This window comes from Culex quinquefasciatus, chromosome 1 (genome assembly GCF_015732765.1).
Source record: "Culex quinquefasciatus strain JHB chromosome 1, VPISU_Cqui_1.0_pri_paternal, whole genome shotgun sequence".
NCBI lineage: Eukaryota > Metazoa > Arthropoda > Insecta > Diptera > Culicidae > Culex > Culex quinquefasciatus.
Window position 1 is genome coordinate 21,262,006 of NC_051861.1, and position 25,499 is coordinate 21,287,504.

Sequence of the window (25,499 nt, forward strand, 5' to 3'; positions counted from 1 at the left end):
TCAGAAAAAAAATCTGTTTTAAAAGTTGATTTCAAAGCATTAATTTTATTTAAAAAAAAAACGAAGCGTGACTCGTTAAGTTTCTATTGAAACTATACCTTTCAAATTAAATAGCAGTATAATTGTTATTACAGCAAATGAAAATATTACTAAGCTTGTTAAATTTCTTAAAACATTGAAAAATCTGAACAATTCTTCAAATGGTTCAAATCAAGCTTTTCAATTGAAAACTAATAAAATTTACTAGAATAGTCTGTATGAATGAAATATTTATTATGTTGTTATTTTGAAAAACAAGCATGATTTGAGAAAATTGATCAATTTCACGAATTTTACGCCGTCCACGAAGTCGTCAAAAATCACTAATCCTATGTTAGTAATTGAACAAGGGTATTCACTTACTTAATTCTACAGTAGTTCATAAGATTATGTTTATTCCTATTTGAGTCATATTAATCATTTTGAGAAAAAATGTTACAATTTCACACAAACAAAAAATTTCACGGGATTTCGCGGAAAAAGCCAAATTTCACGGATTTCACGCTATCCGCGAAATCGTGAAATTTCACTAACTCTAATTATTTGTCATTTCGACGCCTCGATGAATTTTGAGGCAAGAATAGCACAACCTGTTGTGTAAAAAGTTTATTATCAGACCTATAATTTTGAGTATGCATTAGTTTTCATTTGGGTGGAACTCTATCCTCTTGGCCCTGTACTATCTGGTGGGAATGGAAAATTTGGCAACACTTGCTGCAAAGTTTTTGAATTAAAAACACAATCATTAGATTTGAATGACATCACATTAATTCTAACACGGTGTATTTTTCCGAGTACTTGTAATCAAGACACTTTGAAGAATTATTATAAATCATCACTATTAGTTAAAATTTGTTCAAACAATGTCTCGTCCCTATCGTGAGCAGCTTACACAATTTATATGAGTAAAATTCAAGATAATATAACAACGCCGACGATGTATAACGTCTCTACTCTAACATACATAAAATTTAGTCGTGATCCCATACTCATCAAGTTTCCCAACACACAAAAAAAGAAACAAAGAAAGAAAACAATGCTCAAAGTTATGCAATATAACGACAAAAAAAAATGTGTGACAACGTCCGTCGCCAATCGACCGAAAACATGTAGGTTGGAAAAGCAGCAAGATTTCAACATCAAAGGCTTTTCCCTTGCAAAGTCTCCAGAACTTCAACGGGACGAGAAAAAGTTGTCTGAAAATGGAACCAGTGCAGCAGCACGTACATGCTTTCCGTCGATGATACTGCCACAGCCGTAGATGTGCGAACCAGGCGCAGCTCAAATTACGCCACTTTTCGTTTGACTTTCTGCGGAAGCCAAAAATAAATAAAGAGAGTTGTGAGTTTTTTCTTTTTCGACGTAAGTGTCGAATTACAAGTTGCTGGAGAAAGAAAGTTTAATTCAAGAGCGTTTATTCGATCTATCGTTTCGGATTTCCACTTACATGACTAGAAAAGTTTATTCTAAGCAGTTGAGCAGAGTTGAGATACTTGGAAGCAGTCTCTTCAATTCATTCATAGAATGCTGACCTATCCTATCTATCGGCTTGGCAGTACTAGCGTAAGCATGGCTCCCAGTAGTGAACAACCGGCGAATACGTTGAACGTTAGCGTACAGCTATCCTCCATGATCAGCCCGATCAGGTTCGTGCCGGCAACACTGCCCAGCCGACCCATCATCAAACTTAAACAGACGGCCATCGCCCGGACGTGGGTTGGAAACAGAGACACCGCGGCTCCATTTACCAATGATATCGACGATCCGGCAAAGACCATGAACGCACAGAAGCACAACAGCACAAAGTAAGGATCGTTGACGTACGCCAGCAGTACACCACACACCCCGGAGGTGAATAGGTTGAAGAACAAGATGTGCCCTCGCCTGATCTTCTGCAGCAGCGTCGACATGGCCAGGTACAGAAATGTGTAGATCGAACCCAGCACGATCACGTACACGAACACGTCCTGGGTCATACGATCGTCGCACTCCTTCTCGGCGTACGCCACAAAGTCCTCGTCCGAGCTGTGAACACCTTGCAGAACTTCGCAGATCGTAGCCGGAACACTCTGGTTGGCGGAAGTCACCCGGTTTACAATCTCCGGATACCACAAACCCATCCCGGCAGAGCTGTAATGAACCTTCTTTTAGCCTAACTTCATCAAGATCAAACCACTTCCCCCTCTACTCACACAAAGAACATCCCAAACTGCAGCGCACAGCACACAACAAAATACAGCAGATTCGGTCGCCTCAACAGCGGAACCGTCTGCTGCCACATGCTACCCATCACGGCCAGGAAGCCCTTCGGCTTGTCCTTTGCATCCTCCGCGTCAACCTCTGGCGTAATCCGCTTGACGGCGAAATCCTCAACCGTGCAGCCCCGGTGATTCTCGAGGAACATCCGCTGCAACACCGCTAGCGCCTTATCGTCGCGACCCTGGGACAGATAGAATTTGGGACTCTCCGGCAGGAACACCATCCAGATGGCACCGATGGCGCCCGGCAGGGAGTACAGGATGAGCAGAAGACGCCACGGCCGGAACTCGACCACGTCGAACAGGTTGAGGCGCCAGTTGAACGACAGGAAGATCCAGCCGAGGGCTGCAAGGGGAAAAAATTGAATGTTATCAGCTGTTCGACAGTATAGTCATTCTGGGAAATTTACTTCCAACCGAGATCGAGGACAGGCCTACGGCCACGCTAGCGAACGAGATCATCATGGTGCGGCGTTCCGTTTTGGTAAACTCTCCCAGATAGGCGTAGATGGTGGCGGAGGGTGCGGAAATGCTTGAGATAAAAAAAAAAATAAAAAAGACATTAAAATAGAAGATAAACCTTTTGGAAGTCGCGTTTTTCGGCCTCCGTTACAAACGTCTTTACAAACGATGCACAAAGTACACTAACACGACTGCCGCAAGGTTAACAAAAAAAACATTATCTACCTTACTGTTGTAATAACGTTTTTAATTAAAAATAAATAAACTATTCATCATCAATTTTTAGTCATTCTGGGTTTTATGATTAGATATCCCTGCAACTTTAGCTTTATCAGAAACTATCGGATCACATTTATTTTTCGCATCCCTAGTATCACTTTTAAGCTCAAGACACCTAAATATGCTTTTATGGCCTACTGAAAACCAACAAAAATTACTACACTGAAAAATAATAAAAGTTCCAAATTCCTAAATTCTAGGAATTTTGGCTCCTTTCCTTAATCCGATTACTAAATAAGGAAAAGAGGCAAAATTCCTAGAATAAAGGAATTTGGTACTTTTTTTTATTTCAGGGTAGGGATTGGATGAGGCTTGACGCAAGCAGAAAAAGGAATATGAGAAAAACTGCAAAGAAACATGTTTTATCTAGTGTTATATGTGAACATTGAATCACTTTTTTACGCTGAGATTTTTCCCCAAATTAAAACATTCAGAGGTTTCTCTAAAATTATTTTTGAAGGGGTGCTTTTTCCACCGGAGCTTTGCGACCTTATTTAAGCTAAATTTGAATCATTAATTGCCAAAAAATAACCAAATACAATTCTCAATATTTCATCATCGTCATTTTTTGTCCCCATTTTGGATCTCAATCACTTTAAAGCAGGCCTGCCCAACGTCCGGCCCGTGAAGCCATTTCATCCGGCCCACGACGGCTTTTCAAAATAGTTCTATGACCGGCCCTTAAGGCTCTTCATGAAATACTCAATAAATAAATTGAGTGTCAAAATTTTAAAAATGATCTTGAGATCAATCTTTTTGATATTATAACAAAACAATAATTTGTTTTTTTTATGCTTTTGACATAAAAAGTTGCCAATTCAAAGTTTTGTTTGGATTTTGCCTTTGTATTTTTTTAAGTGATTTTATTTCACATTTAAACATTCTTTGAATTTTATTCTTGTCATCCTCACAAAAAGATAACAAAAAATACTTTATAATTTTTTTAAAGTTTAGGCTGATTTTACCTCTAATTAAAATATTACTTTGTGAGGATTTTGATTAAAATTGATTTTTCAAAAATGGATGATCAAAAATAATTTAATATTTCAGAACAACGTTACAGTGATAAAGTTTTGGTGGAAAAAAAATACTTAAAAAAAGCAAATTAATCATATTGAAAATAAAAATCGCTTCAAACATTTTTCAGATGTAAAAAAATATCTCAAAATCAGTCAAACACCAAAGAGTAAAAAAAATATTTTCATAAACTACGAAGAAATATTGACGTGTCTTTAAAATTATCAATCGTAAAACATTTAAATTTTGTAAAATATTCGAAAAAAGGTGCACTACAACGTAAAAATAGTTTTTATTTGTAAAGAAGATTTGAATCCAAATTTCGTTTCAATAAATTTTATTTTGTCTCGTTGATTTTTCAAACAAAAAAAAATAAAACTTGCAATTTAAATGTTTATTTAGTTAATAATACAGAGAAACCTATTTTCACGCGGCGGCATTACGCTTTTTATTTCATCGATTTCTCTAGAACCATACAATATTTTAGCAAGCTTTAAAAAGCGTTTTGTAGATCTGAACAAAATCTTCAAATTGCTTTCAAAATATTGCAAAAATATTCCGTCGTTCCAGAAAAATCGACAAATTAGAAAAACGTAACGCACCGCGTAAAAAGAGGTTTCTCTGTATCATGGTATTTAACTTCAATCGACAAAAACAATTACAATACAATTTTACCCAAAACAAAATAAAAATAAATCCAACAAACACATCTGTTAAAGTTATCTTTGTTTTTTTCTTTCTTAAATTTAAGATAAATGAATCATATTTGCTACACGTGTTAATTAATTTGTTTACTTAAAACAATCTAATTAATAAAAGTTTTATTAAAAAATAGTTTACTTTTTTAACTTTACATAATTATAAGTTCCAGCCCGCCACTATTGCAGAAATATCAGATCCGGCCCGCAGGGCTAAAAGGTTGGGCACCCCTGCTTTAAAGTATTTAAGTGGTGATTCGATTATCCAAAGTATTTTTTTTAATACAGTGCCGTAATCTGGGGTAAATCGGGACTACAGTCTGAATAGGGACAGCAGTTTTTAGAGCACTTAGAGCTTGGAAATGGATGTACACATTTTGTTGATCTGAGTCTATTCTAACCGAAACCAACCAAAAAAATCAAAATATTGTGCTCCAACATGGTCAAAACTGCTGTCCCAATTCGCCCCATGTGTCCCGATAGACCCCAGTTTACAGTAACGCAAAAAGTATTTTTCGCGAAAAAAAAAAATTGCTGATAACTTAGATACTTTGAAAACTACAGAAAGTCTTAATAATAACCTACAAATTTGCTGAAGACACCAGATCTATCAGACTTTCCCTTCTCAAGTTACAGATTTTGGAATATTCACATGACCATTTTGTACCGAAATACTAATGACGCAAACAATGGTAAATATAAAATAAAATAAAAAAAAAACTAGAAATCAAACAAGATTTTTTTAAAACAAGTGATATTAAGATAAATTATATCAATAACCGAAGCACGAGGAAAAGAATTACTCACCACATCCCGACGAGCAGTCGAAGCACCACGATGGTGGCGAAATCGCTGGCCAAGCTCGACGCCAGCGAGCACACGGTCGTGAGCGCCAACGACAGGATAATCACATTCTTGCGGCCCTTGGTGTCCGCCAGGTAGCCCCACAGGTGGGACGTCAAGATGATACCTGTTGATATCGGAGGGTGGTGCGACACGGGTGGAAAGAAAGAAATTTATAGTTGTTTTGCACCACGGAAGTGCAGTCTTTGGTGAGCTTTACGTTACACGTTGTGAGAAAAGTATATTTGTAAGACGAGAACATTTGAGGGTTATAATCCACGACACCATCGTAAAGTGAAAACTAACGCCACGTGAAATCGAGTTTACAACGATGGGTCAAAGCGCGAACACAAGTTATGGATTTCATCTAGACGAATTCCGCATAGATAGTATTGATTGCGGAATTTACGTCGCATCGTTCCGGAAAGTTCCATAAAAACATCAACTAAACGGCGCGTCCAACGTTGACTAATGAAAAGTCCAGAGATAACAGCAACGTGTTCTCGTCTCGCGAAAATAGGAAAGAAATTATACTGCTCTAACAACAAAGATAAGAACCTCCTCCCGTGGACCTAGAAACAGGCCCCATGTTTGCGTACTTATTAATATATCCAACTGTTTACGCAGCAGAAAGCATCACAACCGGGTACGTCACTTTTGGGATTTTGCTGACGAAAATAGCGTCGCTTTCAGGTGACGCCGCAAGTTGGGTAATTTTCAAAAATTAATTATCGTGTATCTTACCCGCAAAACTGACCCCCGTCAGCATGCCCTTGTCCGTGGCCGAGAGGTGAAGATCGCAGTGGGCCGCCGGAATGAGAATCGAAATGCCCATGGTTTCGTTCAGGACGGCCAACATGATCAGGGCGGACACCAGGAAGACCTGCCAGCTGGTTCGGCCAAAACCTGTGAATAAAAATCGTGTTATTGCGTAATTCACGAACATTCAACTTAAGAAAACTTCAACGAATCCAGATGTCTGATATCTGTTTGGATATTCAACTGAAAGTTCAGATATCCAAATTCTGTAGGTGGAAAGACCCAACTTAACACTAGTTTATTTGATCGAAGCTGACTTCATTTATATCATCAATTGCTATGCAACAAATCAGATTACAGCAAATACACCACAATGACCATAATTTGTTTTTGTGTACGATGATATTATAGGTGACCAATATTTTTACATTTATTTCAATGAAAATTTGTCAACTAAACTCAAAATTTTCATGAACACAAGACTTTTTCATCTTTTAACGTGATAGTTATTTTTTCCGACTTCATTCTTTCTAAAAAACCGTCACGTCATAATTTGGGTTTCTGTATTCCTTCAACAACTCCTTTAAAAAAATATGTATTTAAAAATATTTCATGAACATTGAAAGAACCAAATTTTCCTTATTGTAAGATTTTTTGAATATTTTTTTGTTGCTTATATTTCTGAATGAAAAAAGTTGAATGTTGGTAGGTTGAAAATTTGGTTGGTTGAATATTTCCCCTTTTTTGAGAAATTTTACCTAAAAACTGTGTAAAAATGTGAAACTGATAAAAATTCACACAAAAAAATAAAATTGTGTCCTAAAAAGAAGATTAAATAAGTGATATTATTGCTCATAACGATAAAGCTTATTTTTCTGAGTACAATGACCCTTTGAACGACCGCAAAGGATTTAAATGGAATTATAATTGAATTTAAAAAAAAATTACTTCACGGTCCTTCTTGACAGAAAAGGTCCTACTTGACAGCTTGTTCCAAGGAGACCATAATTGATCCATGGAAAAAATGTTATCTTGTCAATATTTTTTTTGCATTAAAATGAAAAAAATATTGACATGACAACATTTTTTCGATGGATCAACTATGGTCCCCTTGGAACGAGCTGTCAAGTAGGAGCTTTTCTGTCAAGAAGGACCGCTAGGTTAATTTTTCAAAATTGATTTAAAAATCCGTTTTAAACTCTTTGTGGTCGTACAAAGGGTCATTGTACTCAGAAAAATAGGCTTTATCGCTGTGAACAATAATATCAGCAATCTAAGCTTCATTTTAGGACCCAATTCACCAGTTCCTAATGCTATACATTTTTTTCCTAAAAAACTTCCTCAATTCCCTGATGAATATTACCATCATTTTTTTATGTGTACAGTGAAACCTCTTTGAACGCGGTGGCGTAACGCTTTTTATTTCGTCGATTTCTCTTAGACCATACAATATTTTTGTATGGTTTTGGTGGTTTTGTAACGTTTTGTAGATCTGAACAAAACCTACAAACTGCTTTTAAAAGATTGCAAAAATGTTGCGTCGTTCCAGAGAAATCGACGAAATTAAAAGCGTAACGCCACCGCGCAAAAAGAGGTTTCACTGTACTTAAACGCTTCTAATTTTGAATCAATTTACCAAGTTTGTTTCCATGGTATCTGTTCTCGCCAAAAACATAAAAAAAATATCAAAATATTGTACAAAAACATGACGAAAACAGCTGTCCCAGTTCGTTTCATGTGTTACGATTCACTCCAGATGAAAGGTAGGAGCGTATCATAAAAAGAGTGACATAAAATTAAAAAAAAAACAGCCATAATTCATAAAATGTATTTCAAATACCTAGCTAACAATCTTTTTTACAAGTTTTTTGAATGAAAATCTAAAATTAAGGCCATAATTTTTCTGCCCCCTGATATTTTGAAGAAGTTTTGAAGGTGCCGACAAAAACTTGAAATAAAATTTGCAATGGCTTTATCAGTGTTCAAAACCTAGGGTTCGTGATTTTGGACAATTTCGCGTACAATCTGTAAAACTGTAGTCTCTCCGTGAATTAAAGCATTTCTTTCCAATGCACTAAATTCGTGAGATTTTTAAAATATTCTATCCAATGTAAATTATAATGCTTGTTGGATATTAAGATTTTCTTGATGAAATTTAAGCAGTTTCAGGCTGTTTTATGTATGTATGTATGTATGTATGTATGTATGTTGCGAAATGTTTTTCCGATCCAATCTAAAAAAAAAAAAATTTTCCATGAACTCAAAACCTCTGTCCAACTTTGACAAAGCGGACAAAGCTGACTCTATTCATCCCGTAAAAATCATGCGCTTGACCTGCTAACCGATAATCAACAATAATCCAATCAATTAAAATTTCAACCAAAACTAAAACAAAACCTCTCAGTAAACCCCCAACCACCTACCGGCAACATCAATCGCCTCGTCAAAGGTGTAACTTTTTTGCTCTGTGCCGTGTTTGGACAGTTCCTTGCCATCGCCACCCGTCGCGGCCAGCGGTTCCACGATAAAAACTCGCCCACCGCCACTTTCAACAACACTCTCGACACTTGGAGCCATTTCGGTTACTACTTTCGGCACACTAAATCACTTACGCTCCCACGCAAAGGCAGAAGATGGCTCTTATCACCGGGAACATTTGGAGGCAACTGTGAGTGATTGTCACGCGTGAGAACATATTTAAGCGAGTTTTTTTCTGGTTGGTTCCATCATCACCGGAGAGGAAGATAAGTTTTCGCAGCAGCGATAAGGGTGATAGGATTCAGCGGGAAGTCATCACGGTGTCTGTTGTGGGATTTATGAGATTAGTTTGTTGCTTTATTGCGGTACTGGGACAGCTGAGGTTCGTGTCTTGGCTGAGTTATCTAGGTAGGAGTACGATCAGTGCCGCTCCGATGATTAGTATACCGGAGAACAAGTAGAACGTGGCCTCACAGTGGTCTTGAAGAATCCGATTACGCTGCTGAAGATGAAGCTGCTGAGTCGAGTCATCATCATGCTTAACGAGACTGCCTTGGCACAAACCTGGGTGGGGAAGATCGATACAGCGGTACCGTTGATCAGCACCATTGAAAATCCCGCGAGAATCACCTCGATGCAGAAGGATGTATATAGGAATGTCTCATCATTGATGCGTGCGGTGCCGATCGTATGAGTTAAGGTAATGCTTTTGCTGCTATTCAAAAACTCAACTGTGATCTGTGTAATCTGTCCAACTGGCTTAAACATAAGAAACTAAAACTAAACATCTCGAAAACAAAGTGCATGATAATAGCCAACAAAGCAGTGAATGATCATTGGAATGATGTGAACATTTCTGGAGAAGTTGTAGAACGAGTCACGGAAATCAAATACCTTGGCGTGTTGATAGATGATAAACTGAGTTTTAAGCAGCATATTGACCACATAGTGAAGAAAATTGCGAAGAAGTTTGGTGTTTTGTGTAGATTGTCGAAGGAATTGTCACAGTGGAGCTTAATATTTTTGTACAAAGCGTTGATATCTCCCCATTTCGATTTTTGTCCCTCAATTGTGTATCTGGCAAATGAACAACAAATGAATAGACTGCAAAAACTACAAAACAAAGTGATGAGATTGATTCTCAAGTGCAACAGAAGGACACCTAGGCGAGTTATGCTGGATACGCTGCAGTGGCTATCAGTGAGACAAAGAGTAACGTTTTTGACATTAATGTTGGTGCACAAAATTGCAAAAGGAAAAGCTCCAGAGTATTTGAATGAAAGGATAAAAGGGGACGAGACATACATTCACATAGAACTCGGTTTGCAGATGAAATAAGAACTGCTTCGTTTTCACTTGCATCTTCACAGAACTCTTTATATTATAAGGGCATAAAATTATACAACAATTTGCCAAGTGAAGTGAAAAATGAGGACAATTTTAGTGTGTTTAAACGGCATTGTTTGTGTTTCGTTAAGAATAATGTTAATTTGTGAAGTTCACGTGTGTTAAATCCCTAGAGGGTTGCTGTGAAGGAGGCACGTTATGACAGTCGGCATCCGTATAACGGCACACGTCTCTTTGGGTGCACGAGAACAAACGTCTCTGGGCCGCGTATGTGAAGTGTTATGTGTATGTCAATGAACTTTTTGTTCCAGATGATGATGAGTGAATCATTGCACGTGTGTTAAATCCCTAGAGGGTTGCTGTGAAGGAGGCACGTTATGACAGTCGGCATCCGTATAACGGTACACGTCTCTTTGGGTACACGAGAACAAACGTCTCTGGGCCTCATATGACAAATTGATCAAAAGCAACGCGACTCTGGGCGCGGTAAAACCCTTGAATGGACTCATATGTGTGTGAGATGGGGCGGGAAATAATCTCAATACCCAGATGGTCCCTGTTCAATGCAATGTTAAAGAAATAAAGGTTTTTTTGATGGACGCGCATGGTTTAAAACAAGAGAATAAATACATAAATAAATAATCAAAAACATAGTTAAATTACAAAAATATCTAACAAGATAAATAAACTTCATGTAATCCCATGGGCGGGGGTTAGTGGAGGGCCATCATCATCATCATCATCACTCGTGGGTCGAGTCTGTTCCAACACGGAACAAACCGTGAGTTCCCGTCAGTGGTGTCACGGTTCGCTCACTCGAATCGTGGTTCAAACGATACGTCATGACGCTCAAGTGTGGTTCGCTCATGATTGCGAACCAAGCACGAGCGAACCACGATCCGAACGCCTGCCGTGGTTCGCATGAACCCTTGCTCTCTCATCGCGAATGAGAGTGAGAGGGACCATCAATGAGCGGTTTGCAATAAGAGCTAAAAAACAGCACTCAGAGAAAAACACTTCATGGTTTTGACAACAAAAGGCTACGGCAGACGGCTTAAGTGACTATGAAGGGCTACAGTGCATGGCTGCAACAATTGGGATGTCCTGGGTTTTCCAATGACTCCCTGGATTTATTATCGGTGGGTACACCGCCGTAACAAGCAAGAGGTCTGCGGTTTATGACTGCAGATCATACCCGCATAGCTCCAGTGAGTATGGTAGACTTTTTATATTATGTTGTTATGTCCTGGGTCAACAGAGGACTCCCTGGTTCCTTGGGGACCATCCACAAACGTGGACACTTTTTGGAAATCCCCCCACCCCCATCATGGACAATTTCCATTCAAATTATTTTTTTCCATGGAACGTGGTTAATCGCCACAGCCCCCCCCCCCTCTCACCCTAAGGTGTCCACGTAGTTTATGGATGGTCCCTTGATAACTTTATCGTTAACAAATTTGAACAATTTTGTGGGAGTGAAGAATAAAAACAAATAAGTTTTTCTATCAGTGCCTACATTCTCCGTTGGCGAACCGTTCGCTGAACGCTCTCTTTACTCCGTTCAGAGCGGAGCGGCAAGCGAGCAGAGAAATGATGATCGAAATTTTGGTTCGCGAACCGTTCAAACCCGCCGCTCTGAGCGTTCGATAAGCGCTCACCCGATAGGTTCGTCGATTGAGTGGCTGTGATACGCTCAAAGGCGAACCGTGACACCACTGGTTCCCGTTCGGACGATGACACCTGGTTCATCAGTTCCGGGTACCAAAGCACCAGTCCTCAATACACTGCAAAGGCACTCATCTGTTGGAGGCAGCACACGGCAAAGTAAAGATCTTAAAATACCCAACGAAGCATCAACCGATCCTCGCTCTTCCTGAAGAGCGCACACCTCAAAGCCTGTCAGCGATCCCTTGTTTTTGCGGTAACAGTAACGCAGTACGTCCAAGGCTTGGTCAGACCTTCCAGTAGCTAGATAAAACTCCCCGGAAACCAGCGGAACGCCAGCCCAGCGTCAAATCCGGGCAGAGTGTAAACAACGAAGATTAGACGCCACGGTCTGATCCGATAGTCAGTGGTGATCGCCCAGCTCCAGTCGTACTGCAGAATCCACCAATCGAGCACTGTAGACAACAAAAAGGTAATGTTTTGTTCCCATTGGCGGTAGTATGGAAGACTTACATGCGATGTACATCATAGCTACGGAAGCCCACACGGAAGCATACGAGATGACCTGGGCACGCTTTGACGGTGAGCAGAACTCCCCCAAGTACGCGTAGACAGTGGCGGAAGGAGCCGAGGCGCTGGAACATAAACATGAGCTATCATTCCCCCAACCCGGTACAAAGAAATCACTCACCAAACCCCCACTGAAAATATGCCACACTTTTTATTCAAGTGCCCAAACACTTGAATGATTGAATAAAGTCACATCGTAGATCTGTTTCAACATCAATCCAAACCACTATCAAATGCAAGTGTTTGGGCGGTTGACTTTTTTGTATTTTTTAACATGTTATTTTCATTCGGGTGGCTCAAGCTTTTCAATTGTTTTGCTCATGAATTTGTCCCACCTTCTTAAACTATTCAAAGTGATGAGCAAAACACTTGAAAATGATCTTAAGATCTACCCAAAACAGGCACTATTCAAAGTCAACGTGATTATCCACATGAATTTAATGTGTTTCACTGATTGATTTTTGAGCGACTGTGATCGAAGGCTAGAAGCGAGGCAAGAACCAATAGCACAAAAAACTCTCCCGTTTTCAACTGGCCGGCCGGCGCAGTGGTAGCGTGAACGACTAGCAAGCGAGAACCTGTAAATCGCTTGTACGTACTTTTATTTTTCAACACCATTTAAAATTCAAGTGTTTGGCTATTGACATTATTTCATAGCCAATCACCGAAATTTCAATTATTTTGCGATTGATATTTGAGTGCTCTGTACAGCAGGGCCAGATCATGTGTAGAACACTTCGTTGAGCTGTGTAAGTTTTGCTCAGTGCCGGCAAGCAGCCTCAGCACCAACATGGACCAAAAATAATTCGCAAAACTCGAAGCTACGGCTGTTCCGTACAGCGCGTACTGCATGACCCTGCGCCGACCGCGCGTGTCCGACAGGTTGCCCCATAGAGTTATCTACGTGCGCATGTATTGCGTGAACGTACACGAAAAACATTGAGGTTAAATTTTTTACCCGCCAGCAAAACAAATGGAGTGCTAGTGTGCGTGAGCTCGGGCTTAGATAACTCTATTCGTACGACGAAACCATGATTCCAAGGAACGTGGCCCCACCCAGAAGGCCCTGGTTGGTGGCGGTCAGGTAAAGGTCACACTTGGCAGCCGGCAGGATCACGCTGACGCCCATGGTTTTGCAAATGAGGCCATCATGATCACGCCACAGAGCACGATCAGCCCCAGATGGATCCGGCCAAAGCCGATTTCCTCGAGAACGTCGTCGAATGGGATTGGTTCGGCGGGCTTCTTTTGAGGTTGGAGCGTTTCCTGGGGGTGGTCCTTTTCATAGGATTCGTTCACGGAACCGGGCGTAACAGGCGTTGGTGTTATCGTGCCATGAAGAACGCGTGTCAATACAGAGCGGATTCGTTATTTCGAATTTCGCTACTTCGAGTGTGCGATAATTCGAATGCTCGCTAATTCGAACGTCTTCGAATTAAAAAGCACTCAACCGTCAAAACCAGTTGTCAAACTGATGTTAACGTTTCAACACCATTGTTCGACTATTTCCGAACGTGGTTTCAAGCTTTTCACAGCTGTCAGTCGTTCAAATTAGCGTATTTGGATTCGCTAGTTCGAACGCTGTTCCATTCGAATTAGCGATTCCGCTTTGTACACTGTGGTGAATACCAAATGGCAGTGGTGAGTTTCTGAAGAGACTTGCGTCTGTTTGTCTGTGGCCGTTGTGTCTATTACACTGAAAATATGCCACACTTTTTATTCAAGTGCCCAAACACTTGAATGATTGAATAAAGTCACATCGTAGATCTAATTGGTTTGTGTTTCAACATCAATCCAAACCACTATCAAATGCAAGTGTTTGGGCGGTTGACTTTTTTGTATTTTTTAACATGTTATTTTCATTCGGGTGGCTCAAGCTTTTCAATTGTTTTGCTCATGAATTTGTCCCACCTTCTTAAACTATTCAAAGTGATGAGCAAAACACTTGAAAATGATCTTAAGATCTACCCAAAACAGGCACTATTCAAAGTCAACGTGATTATCCACATGAATTTAATGTGTTTCACTGATTGATTTTGAGCGACTGTGATCGAAGGCTAGAAGCGAGGCAAGAACCAATAGCACAAAAAACTCTCCCGTTTTCAACTGGCCGGCCGGCGCAGTGGTAGCGTGAACGACTAGCAAGCGAGAACCTGTAAATCGCTTGTACGTACTTTTATTTTTCAACACCATTTAAAATTCAAGTGTTTGGCTATTGACATTATTTCATAGCCAATCACCGAAATTTCAATTATTTTGCGATTGATATTTGAGTGCTCTGTACAGCAGGGCCAGATCATGTGTAGAACACTTCGTTGAGCTGTGTAAGTTTTGCTCAGTGTATTCTGAAGTAAATTATGGTTTATTGCCTGCTCAAGATTACAATCAGACACGTTGCTGTAGATGACGTTTAGTTGGTCTTATCTTTAGAAAAATAAACAATGATGACCAGCATTCCAAAGCACCAATCGGAAAACCTGCATGCCAACCTCACAAAAAGAGCACAGAATTTCTTGAACTATTCCTCCTATTTTTTCGAATGCACCTCCTCCGACCACTTCCGATTTCCTCCTCCGAACAACTCCTTCGCTTTGAAACGTACACGCCGGTGTCTATTTTTCTCTCTGTTTCTTCTTGTAGGTTGGCACGCAGTGAACTGCCCCCGAATTATAACGGGATTCACTCGGGACTAGACAAAATTATCGGATATTTCATCCTAGAGGCTATCGACCGAGCCCACTCGTCCGATGCCAGACCCAGGTGAGGGCGTCCCCGTGGGTTATTGGATTGGCCTGTTTTTTCGGGGTTTTATAACCTCAAACAAATGACCTTCCCTCTGTCACTTGCTGACCGGGTTGCCAACTTTACTGCGCGTCGACTCCAGAAATTTCAAAATCGTAGCAATCTGACCACGTTTTTTCTGTTCTACTTTCAGATTCGGAAAACGTGGCTATCTCCAACCGGCAAATTACGGCCAGGACGAACAGGAGGTAAATCTCTATCTCAACCGTTAAATACAAAACCGGCTAATGCCTAAAATGACCATAACTCGCTTTCCCGTCTACTATCGCCTTCCAACCAACACTGACGCCATTGGATAATTCTCTATAGCGAAACTATTACAGGATGATTGGCAGGATTCAGCGTTTTCAAGATGAACAGAACGCCGTACTCAACTAAGTCAACCCGGCCGTTGAACCACCGCCACCACCACCACCACCAATCACCGCCCGGAATGCTGATCCCCCGAACGCTTGTTCCCGCACCCTTTTGCACACTCAGACCTCCTCCTAAAACATATTAATATGCAAAAACCCCAAAATGAAAAACGAGCATTTCGCAACAGTGGCGATACACAACAAAATAAAAATGATTGTCATAATTGGACTTTGTGGTCATGGAACGCATTGTTGAGATCTCAAAAAAAAATGGACACTTTCAGAAGGAAATATAATCCCAAACTATTCAAGTAAGCCAATAATCAGACATTTAAACAACATTCTGCCCCCATTACTTGTGACGATAATCAAAAAAAGTTACACACACTGTTTGATTACTGCTGCGATTGTTTAGTAACAATAAGAAAAAAAATCATTGTAAATAAGGTGACAAAGTCTGTACAATGTGAATAAAGGCTTGAGCAAATATGCAGTGCTAAAAATTACAAACAGCTAAAATAAACGTTGTTTTGAGCAAATTACATGAGCAAAATGAAAAAAAAAAAAACTCCAATAAAAACTTGTTTCCCTCATTCGACCACGTGGACGAGTGGGTTGTCTGTGATTGTCCGAACGGTTCCAAAATCAGCTTTGACCTTTCCTTCCGTAAAAATGATGACACAAGACTGAGTTTTAAGCCAAATCATTTCATCAAAAATAGGCAAAATTGGGCTGACCAATCTGTGTATTGCCCCGAAGTTTAGTTAAATTTGGTTGCCGGAGTCCCGAGTTATAATTCAAAATGTTTGCAGTAGTCGGACAAGTACGTGTGACAAAACGATATCTGACTAAATTCGCTTTGGCCAGTTGTCGCACATGAAGCAAGTTTCAGGGGTTGTCAAGATAGCCCGATTAGATCGAAACTTTTTTCATATGAAGAGAGACAACAATGCACGAAGTTTTTACGGTTTTTGTTGAATATCGCAGGAATGAAATCTACTTTTGGGGAATAGAGGAGAAAAGCAACTCACGACAATATTTTGAGGCTAGGAAGTTTGACAGGTATGATTTTCATAAAGTATTCGCCTCCTTTTCTCTCCCACAGAAAAACTGGGGACAATGTAGCTGTCAAACTAGGTCAAAATGTTAAAGTCACTCACAAAATGAACTTTGAGTGATTTGAGTTCATTTCTGACGTCACGATTCTCTCTTCTATCCAGAATTTTAAGCGAAGATGGCGTTACACCCTTACCAAAAATCATGATTTTTTGAGTTCCAAATCCCACTTTTCATACGATTTTTTGAGTTCAACCCATATAACCATTTTTATGGTTGTAGTACCTGAACTCAAAAAATCGTATGAAAAGTGGGATTTGGAACTCAAAAAATCATGATTTTTGGTAAGGGTGTACGAATGGTGAACGCCCGAAATGTCAAAATCACTCAGTGGTACCAACATTACAAAAAAAAGTGTGCCATCCCTGACAGATGGACCGGGCCGACAACGGCCCGAAAACCGCCGGACGGCTCGACAAAACGGCCCGAATTCCGTCGGTTTGTCCGACGGAATTCGGGCCCTTTTCGTGCGTATATGCAACACTCTGTCCGACGATTGTCGAAATCGACGTTTGAGAAAATCGACGTTGACGGGCCGTTTTCGGGCGACTTTGTTATTCATATTGTCCTGCTATTGTCGGACGCTTATATTTCGGATTTTTGGGTTAAATACATGTAAATACAAGAGATTTCAATTGCAAACAAGCACACTTTTTATTTTTTCAGGATAAATACTGTTCTTTACAGTTTTGTTGTCGTATTCGGCTTACTTTTGCTTGCAATGGTTGATACATAGTAGCAGGTACAGTCTGGCTTCGTCTAAAAGAAAGGATTTTTCAAATGTTATCATAACGAACAAATGTAATTTGAACATATTTACCACTTCTTCCACCGTCTCGTCTCAGATGACCTGATTGTCATCGGCACAGACTGTTGTCCTCTTGATCGGAGATCCGAATCCACACCAATCGTCGCGGTTCCTCCGGACCTCCGGACCGGTTCCTTCGGCGACGATAGCCTCTTTCAGCGCAATTGGCCGCGGCCGGTTCCCGTGCGGGGGAATTACTCGTTCGCACTGTAATCTTCGAATTAATTTGAAGGAAATCATTCTTATCGGAATGAAAACTAAAGTCAAAGTTGATCTGTCATAAAATTTCATCACCGCCTGCCCAGTTTTTTACTAGCCGATCAAAACGCACGACAAACGCTCGAAAATGGCAGGACTCAATCGACTTCGAGCAGATAACGCTTCAAATCGCACGACCGCGGGACTTCAGTCTAACAGGGGAGGAATTGTAAGTAGAGATCCTAAATAGGGAGACTGGTCGAAGTGAATTTGACGTACCCAAATAGACACGATTTTGACGTATCCAAACGAGCATTTGCCTTTACGCCCAGCAAAACTTATCAGTGTTGCCAAGCTCAAAACGTACGTCGCCAGATCGATTTAGCAAGCTTATACCAGTCTCCCTATTTAGGGTCTCTAATTGTAAGCTGTACAAAACGGCATTCTTAACTCAATTTGGTCCAAAATCAACGCTCGAATAGCACGATCATGAAGATAAGGGACCATCCATAAACCACGTGGACACGTAGGGGGGGGGGAAGTGGTGTTGAGATTTCGATAAAACGACTGATTTGGTTGATTTAAACTTATTAAAGTGTACTCATAAGTAGTAGTATTGCATTTATCGAGAAATTAAAAAGAGAGATGTGAGCCGGTAACATGGAGTGAAACTTTCTCAGCTGTCATGGAATCCTTCACAGCAGCTTGACAGAAAGTTTAACTCCATGTTGCACTTTTAATTTCTCGATTGGTTTACAATATATTTAATTTCTCTCAGCTCAATCAAACACCGTCGACGGAACTGTGTACGTAGAGTGGAATCTCTTCGAGCGCGGTGCTGGCTGCGACGCCTTTCTCTTCCGTTGGCTTTGCTTCATATCCAGAAAGCTAGCGGATGGTTCCGGCCCAATCGATGCTGGAACTGCCCGTTCCTGTCCTCGACCCTCCCTTGCGTTGCGCCGCTCGACGGCCGCCGTCAGCTTCCGGTCCACCCTGCGGCGGAGGTACTTCTGAACCGCAAGCTCCTCCCCGTTCGCGATCCGCTGCGAGGTCAGCGAGTGGCAATAAAAGTCGTAGTACTCGTCCAGCTTGGCCACACACCGGTAACAGATCGTTTTTGGCAGATTGTCGTGTGGATTCAACTGAATCGGTAAACACACATGAAGTTTCGTTGGAATATTTTTGTCCCGGGCATACGCTCCGAAGATCAAAACTTGCAGCTCATCACTGGACAGGCACACGCGGCACACAAGCGAACGTGACGGAGTCGATTTGTTGCGGTTGGCCATTTTCGGGGATTTTCCGGATACGATTTCGAAAAAGGCACGTGGTTTAATTCACGAATTCACGAGAGCGGACTGAAGTTTCGTTTTTTTTGCCTTCTTCCGTCGGTAAACTACACGCACGTTCAAAATCACTCAGTTCTCGTCAAAACCGAACCTACTGAGAAATGAGTACACCCTTACCAAAAATCATGATTATTTGAGTTCCAAATCCCACTTTTCATACGAATTTTTAAGTTCAACCCATATAACCATTTTTATGGTTGTAGTACCTGAACTCAAAAAATCGTATGAAAAGTGGGATTTGGAACTCAAAAAATCATGATTTGGTAAGGGTGTAAATGAGGCATCTGTCAGATTTGAGTGAATTTCACTCAGTTTTCGTTGAAGTCTGAGAGAAATTCACTCAAATCTGACAGATATCCCATTTACTGTTTTCTGAGTTGGATCGGTATCGACTAAAACTGAGTGATTTTGAACGTGCGTATAGAAAACATATAACTTATTGGACTAAACAATCAAAACTTACTGTTTCAATCTTATGAAGCGAAGAAAATTACTGTTAAAATGATTAACGAGGCTAGAAACTAATATATCATTTTTAATTTTTGCCAATATTTTACTATAATCAATTCAGTGTGCAAATAATAAACAAGCGTGCGTTTTAAATTTGTCGGAGTTGCCTGACACCACCCACTTGAAGAGGTGCGAATCTCGGACCTGTCAAAAATAACCAAAACAAATTGCGCTGTTCAGCTGAAAAAAGTTTTTCCCTTTCCCGGTCCGCGGTTGTTCCGTAATCACACCAACGCGTTCGACGGCACAATTCGGGACCCGTGTCAATGGCCCTCAACTGGTTTCGTCCGGTCGTCGCTAGCAGTAAAAAGTGTCTTCGTGTGATTCATCCAACAACCCTCAACGGCCAGAACAGCGCCAGCTTCCGCACCTTCAGAATGACGGCCCGGCAGCGATCTGAGAAAGTACTGGAACAGCTCAAGGAATCGAACCCGTACTTTGACAAGTACGCCAAGAAGATCGCCACCGTTCAGCAGAGCTCGCCGGAAGAGTTTCTAGCCCGGCTGGACAAGGTCGAGAAGGAGAAGAAAAAAACCAAGTTTGGTCCGTCGCCGGCGGATGGACCGGCCCGGGACTACTCGGAGCTGCTCAACCCGAAGGCACCGCTCTCGCCCGGAAAGGGACCGCCGCAGCCGTTGGACCGCAAGCTGGCGGACGTGATGAAAATAGAGCTGATCCAGGACAAGACAGCCGAAGAGATTCGGGCCATTTGGCTGCAGTACCACATCGGGAAAGAGGTCATTTCGGCGGCGATTCCTAGTGAGCAGTACGATCTGATGATGGAGCGAGCCCGGAAGTATCCGGTGTTTATTCTGCCGGTTCCGCGAAGCCAGGGCTATGAGTTTTTCCTGCTGCAGTTCTTTGCCAACACGGTGCACTTCACGCCGCTGATCAACTATCAGGTAGGTTGGAATCATTCTGGGCTTGGTGAAGAAGCGTTTAAAGTACCTAAAGAACATGTATTCTACAAAATTTTCAAAACACTAATAGTCATGTTTTTCTTAATGAAAATAAGTTCAAATTAAAAAAAGGCTGCAAAAAAATAAGAATTAAAAAAAATCATATTTATGAGCATTTACAATAGAACAAGTTTTATAGAAAATATGGAAAATGATCGTTTCATGCTACAAAATTGGTTCAAGTGTCACAAATATTGAAATCTGGATGAAAATATCTATAGCTCATAACATTTAAAAATATTTTGAAGTATTTATCTATTTAACTTTAATTTTATAAATATATTATGTATTTATTTATTTAACTTTAATCTTCTATCTATCTATCTATACAGCAATTCCATTTGAAAAGATCCTAAACCGAAAAAAAAGTTCTCCAATCGGGCTCAAAATTTTTCTGGGGGTTCCTTGGCCAAAATAATTAGACCCGTATTTTTTTTTTTTGGCCATTAGGGGGACCTACATCGTGCTAGGGTGGTTCGAAAAATGGCAATTTTCGTCATTTTTCGCAAAAATCACTTTTTTCGAAAAATCATATCTCCGCGCCATTTCATCCGATTTTAGCTGTCTTAGACGCAAAAAAAAGGTGATAAGTTTGGCTATTTAAGAAAAATAGTAAAAAGTTCCAAAAATCTAGCTTAACTATTGAAAAAGTCGTATGAAAACTTAAAATGGCGTTTTGACCGTGTCTGGACCAAAGAGCCTATGTCTGAAAATATTTTTATCGGATTCCTCGGAAAATTTCACGTAACATATCAAAAAATTGGCGATGTCAAACCGTACGTTTCCAAGATATGATTTTTTGAAAATAAAAACTGAGTTTTTCGACGCGCCACGCGCAAAAACAGGAAAATGACGAAATCGGCAAAAAATCAACTTTTTTCACTAAAACTGCGATAACTCAATAATTTCAGCTATGACCTATACATGTCTGGGTATCAAAATTTTCGTAATTGAATGACGCAACTTTTTTCGGTTTAGGATTTTTTCAAATGGAATTGCTGTATATATATAAAAAATTTCGATGGTTTTGTTAGAACGCGAATCAATTCAACACGGAACGTCGGATCGAGGTGCTTTTTGTTGCGTTGGGTTCGTATAAGTCCAAGGAAGGATCTTACGCCAAAAAGTTACAACTTTGGCCACTCTGGAACCGATTCCGGAAAATCTGCAGATTGTATGGGAAAAGTTACGTTAAATAAAATTTTGATCACAGGAGGCTGAATTAGCGAATGAGTGAAAAACGTCAAGACACGAAAAAAGGCAGAACGAAGTTTGTCGGGTAAGGCTTGTTTCATATACATACCTTCTAAATTGTTAATCGTTTTTTGCGGATCGAGGTGGGATAGCCAGAATCAAGTCAGTCCAAGTCCGTTTATAATTGCAAAAAATAACTGAGACGAATAGTATCATAAATTCCATTACACACTAAAACAGTTATGTTACTGTAAAAAAATTGCTACATTTAAATTTATTCTTGGGGCAAAAATAAAAAGATTGAAATAAAGCTTTCTAGGACCAGTGAAAAAAAAAATAATTTAACCCAAAAATTAAGTCGCCTGACAAAAACTTTTGCTACACGTACGTTCAAAATCACTCAGTTTTCGTAAAAAACCGAACCTACTCAGAAATGAGTAATGAATTTCACTCAGAATTTTTTATAAATATTTTTAAGTTTTGTGTAAATTCAATGTACAGTTCCGGAAAAAGTTTTATTTTCGCAAAAAATAAATTTCAGAGCTGATGATCAAGGGTTACTGTACATCGGGATTAAAAAAAATTCAAATAAAATTAATCAAGTCCGAACATTTACTAAATATGTTTATAAACGCAGGAAAATGCGTTGCAAACCTTTTTGCCTTCCTCACTTTACTGAGGAAAGGCTATAAAATCACTCGAAAAACGAACTTTTTAGTTAGACCTCCTAGACCTACCTTCATTTGTACATATCGACTCAGAATCACCAGCTGAGCGAATGTCTGTGTGTTTGGCTGTATGTAGACATGTGTACCAAATCAATGTCACTGGAATATCTTGTCACAGGCACAACCGATTTTGGCCGGAATGGGTTTAATCGATCCGTCTTAACGTCCCCTAAGTTGCTATTTAAATTCATGCAGTTTTCTCATGTATTTAAAAAGTTATGTTAAAAAAACTGTTTCATATTAAATTAAAATTATGGTAAAAAGGGTGGTTTTTTCATGAAACCCTCACATGTTATATATTTTTAGAAAGCATATGAGAAGACATTTCTTGTGGATCAAGAATTTTCAAGATCTGACCTACCTATCTAACAATCCAAGCAGTTTAAAAAATGGTCTGAATTTACATAACCTCAAATGGTCCCGTCTGATCGCCACGAAAAAAGCCTTGTAGAGGGTTGCCATTTTCCTGAAAGGCGGTGTCTGTATAATGTTGACAAAAAGTCTGTAGGAAGTCTGTTTTTTTACTCGTATTTTTTTTTTATTTGAACCTCTTAGGTGCTGCGATCACGTTAGGGAGATCCATAAATCATGTGGACACTTTAGGGGATTGTAATCACTCTAGAAATGAGAGGAAGGCACCAACCACCTAAAGGTGGATTAAGTTACGTTTTTAGTTTAGTAGACATGAACTTTGAAAAATATTTGCGGCGGCCTTATGCATAGAGGCTACCAACTCTTGCTGAGCAAAAATCCGTATACTTTACCGACATGACACCATGGTATACCAAAAAATGTCAAGGAATTATTTAGATAAATTTGGAATTTGGTAATTAGAAATATTTTTGTTAAACGTTCAAAAGTTTACGAAATATCAAGTTTGCTTTTACGAATAATATCGTTGTCAGTGTTTTCACGAAAACATTTCTAGAGCTTTTATTGGAAAGGTCCTATAAATACAAGCACAAAACAAGGTTTTCACAAGCTTTAGAAAGCCTTTTGATCTTTTATTTGATAAATATGTTTTGTAAGGAATTTGAAAAGAACAATTATTGACAATCAAGTTTGAACTGAGGAAAACCCGGAAAATTATGCAAGTTATCTCTTTAAAATCAAACTGACAGTTAAATAAAAATGTCTAATTAGCAAAAGTTTGACCCAATCAAAAAAGCCATGAATTTTTTGAAAAGTTGTTAAAATTCCGTACAAATCCGTATTATGCGAAAAATTCCGTACAAAAATTTCGGCCTGTTTAAAATCCGCGGAGAGGCTCGAAAATCCGTACGGTAAGGAAAAAATCCGTATGCATAGACATAACAAAATTACTTTTTTCTAAAATTATCAAACTTTAAAATTCTAAAATTTCTTAAACAAGTTATAAAAAATCAAAAATTCTAAAAATTTAGCAAATGAAAATACAAATATTAAAAATTCTCAAAAAAAATGTTACAATACAAATATCCAAAAAAATCATAATTAAAAAAAACATTAGTTGGAGGGTTTTGAAAATAAAAATTTAAAAATTTAGAAATTGAAGAATTTAAAAATATTAAAATGAATACAATTCAATTAAAGTCCAGGCTCGATTATCCAAAGGCCTTGGAAAATTTTCACTTCGGATAATCGAATCACGAAAAAAAAAATGTTTAGAAGTGTTTGTTTAAAGTGATTTAGAATTTATAAATCCAAGAAGGCCTTGTGGTACGGTGGTTAGCGGCTTCGGCTGCCGATCCCTTAGTTGCTATGTAGCGCGGGTTCGATTTCCGCCTTATCCTCCTGGCCTTCTATCGGATGGGGAAGTAAAACGTCATTTGCGTAAAAGAGGTTTTGGGTGACTCCCCACACATAACCTTCGGACGCCTAGAAAAGAGCAGAAACTTGCAACAGAGACCACAAAAGACCCGGGGGTTGTTGAAATGGATTGCTTTGCTTTTTTTAAATCCAAGATGGCGGCCAATATTACGGTGACAAAATATTTAAAAAAAATATTTAATTATTCAAGCCCCTGCAAATATTTTTCAAAGTTTATGATTCGGAGCGTTTGGTACGGTATGTCCACGCATCCTTCCTCCCCTGATGATCCTGTGAAATGTGATCCGTTCACAGAATCTGTCTCTGCGGTTAATGCAACGCAGTAGGCCTGGCCGCTTTAATTTTTGCTATACATTTTCGGGGTTACTCGGATGTACTGTAATCATTAATATTGACAAGAAAGGACTTGAGGCGTAATCTTACCAAAAGTTCTTCCAGGATGCTTTCTTCGGACTGGCTGCGCTTGTGTTCGATTAGATTAGATTATGTCAATTTATTTTTTTTTTATTCTAAAATTTTAAAATTTACAAATTGAAGAATTTAAAAATATAAAAATGAATACAATTCAATTACAGTCCAGACTCAATTATCCAAATGCCTTGGAAAAATTTTACTTTATAGCCCACCGTGTTCTGCATTACAATGCATTGATACATAACAAACGCCAAAGAAGCCAGGCATACTGTGCAGACTTCACCGCAGAGAGGATTCGGTGGCTTGGTTACAGCTAAATAGTTCTGTATTTACCGGAGCGTTCCGACAGCTTTTCGTTGAAAATAATTAAGTAACTTTTTTCTCATTCTGGATTTCGGTGGCATCCTTAGAAAAATGTAGAAAAATTGTTGCTATATATTTTTTAATCAAATTTATATAACTCATTTCGGATTTCTTCAACCTCTCCCACCAACAGGTCCACAAGGAGAACGCCCCCGAGTGCTTGAACGTGACCCTGTACACGGAGCTGCGCGAGTCCAAGGCGCTGGTGCTGATGCGGGGCGAGTACGACCCGAAGGTCATCAACGGGAAGGAGGCGCAATGTTTGGCCAACCAGCTGCAGATGTACTACAGCCAGCGCCAAAACCCGACCAAGCTGGCCCAGCTGGAACGTTTCACCCACACGCCGGACCAGTTCAAGCACATGGACGTGATTGAGGAGTTGAACAATTTGAAGATTGGCGGTTGAACTTGAGTTCTCTCTGAGTTTATATGTTGAGGATAGTAGTAAAATTGGTCGCGTAGTTTGGTTTGTTTTTTT

At 39.7% G+C, this 25,499-nt stretch overlaps 4 protein-coding genes across 5 annotated transcripts in view; 2 read left to right on the forward strand and 2 right to left on the reverse strand.

Annotated features, from left to right (window-relative positions):
- The window catches only part of LOC119765097 (neuropeptide F-like), a 33,012-nt gene extending 16,834 nt beyond the window's left edge, over window positions 1-16,178 (forward strand). The window contains exons 3-5 of one of the 2 annotated variants that reach the window (XM_038248227.1): window positions 15,056-15,175; window positions 15,351-15,405; window positions 15,527-16,178. In XM_038248227.1, the coding sequence (XP_038104155.1) occupies window positions 15,056-15,175; window positions 15,351-15,405; window positions 15,527-15,595 (244 nt within the window). In that variant the 3' untranslated portion in view covers window positions 15,596-16,178. The remainder of the gene's footprint in view (window positions 1-15,055; window positions 15,176-15,350; window positions 15,406-15,526) is intronic. The other variant, XM_038248228.1, reaches the window with a different exon arrangement.
- Window positions 1,421-9,014, reverse strand: LOC6051537 (synaptic vesicle glycoprotein 2B). Its single transcript, XM_038248229.1, has 6 exons — window positions 8,779-9,014; window positions 6,341-6,502; window positions 5,561-5,723; window positions 2,708-2,829; window positions 2,232-2,643; window positions 1,421-2,169 (listed from the first exon to the last, which is right to left on the reverse strand). The coding sequence occupies exons 1-6, from the start codon at window positions 8,930-8,932 to the stop codon at window positions 1,581-1,583; spliced, it is 1,602 nt and encodes a 533-aa protein (XP_038104157.1). The 5' UTR covers window positions 8,933-9,014; the 3' UTR covers window positions 1,421-1,580.
- Window positions 16,179-17,530: 1,352 nt separating the features above from the next.
- LOC119766294 lies at window positions 17,531-18,984 on the reverse strand. Its single transcript, XM_038250756.1, has 2 exons — window positions 18,506-18,984; window positions 17,531-17,711 (listed from the first exon to the last, which is right to left on the reverse strand). Exons 1-2 carry the CDS (start codon window positions 18,982-18,984, stop codon window positions 17,531-17,533), a joined length of 660 nt encoding a protein of 219 aa, XP_038106684.1.
- Window positions 18,985-19,720: 736 nt separating this feature from the next.
- Window positions 19,721-25,484, forward strand: LOC6051534 (ATP synthase mitochondrial F1 complex assembly factor 1). The gene is made up of 2 exons (XM_001867931.2): window positions 19,721-20,456; window positions 25,155-25,484. Exons 1-2 carry the CDS (start codon window positions 19,821-19,823, stop codon window positions 25,425-25,427), a joined length of 909 nt encoding a protein of 302 aa, XP_001867966.2. The 5' UTR covers window positions 19,721-19,820; the 3' UTR covers window positions 25,428-25,484.
- The last annotated feature ends 15 nt before the right edge of the window (window positions 25,485-25,499 follow it).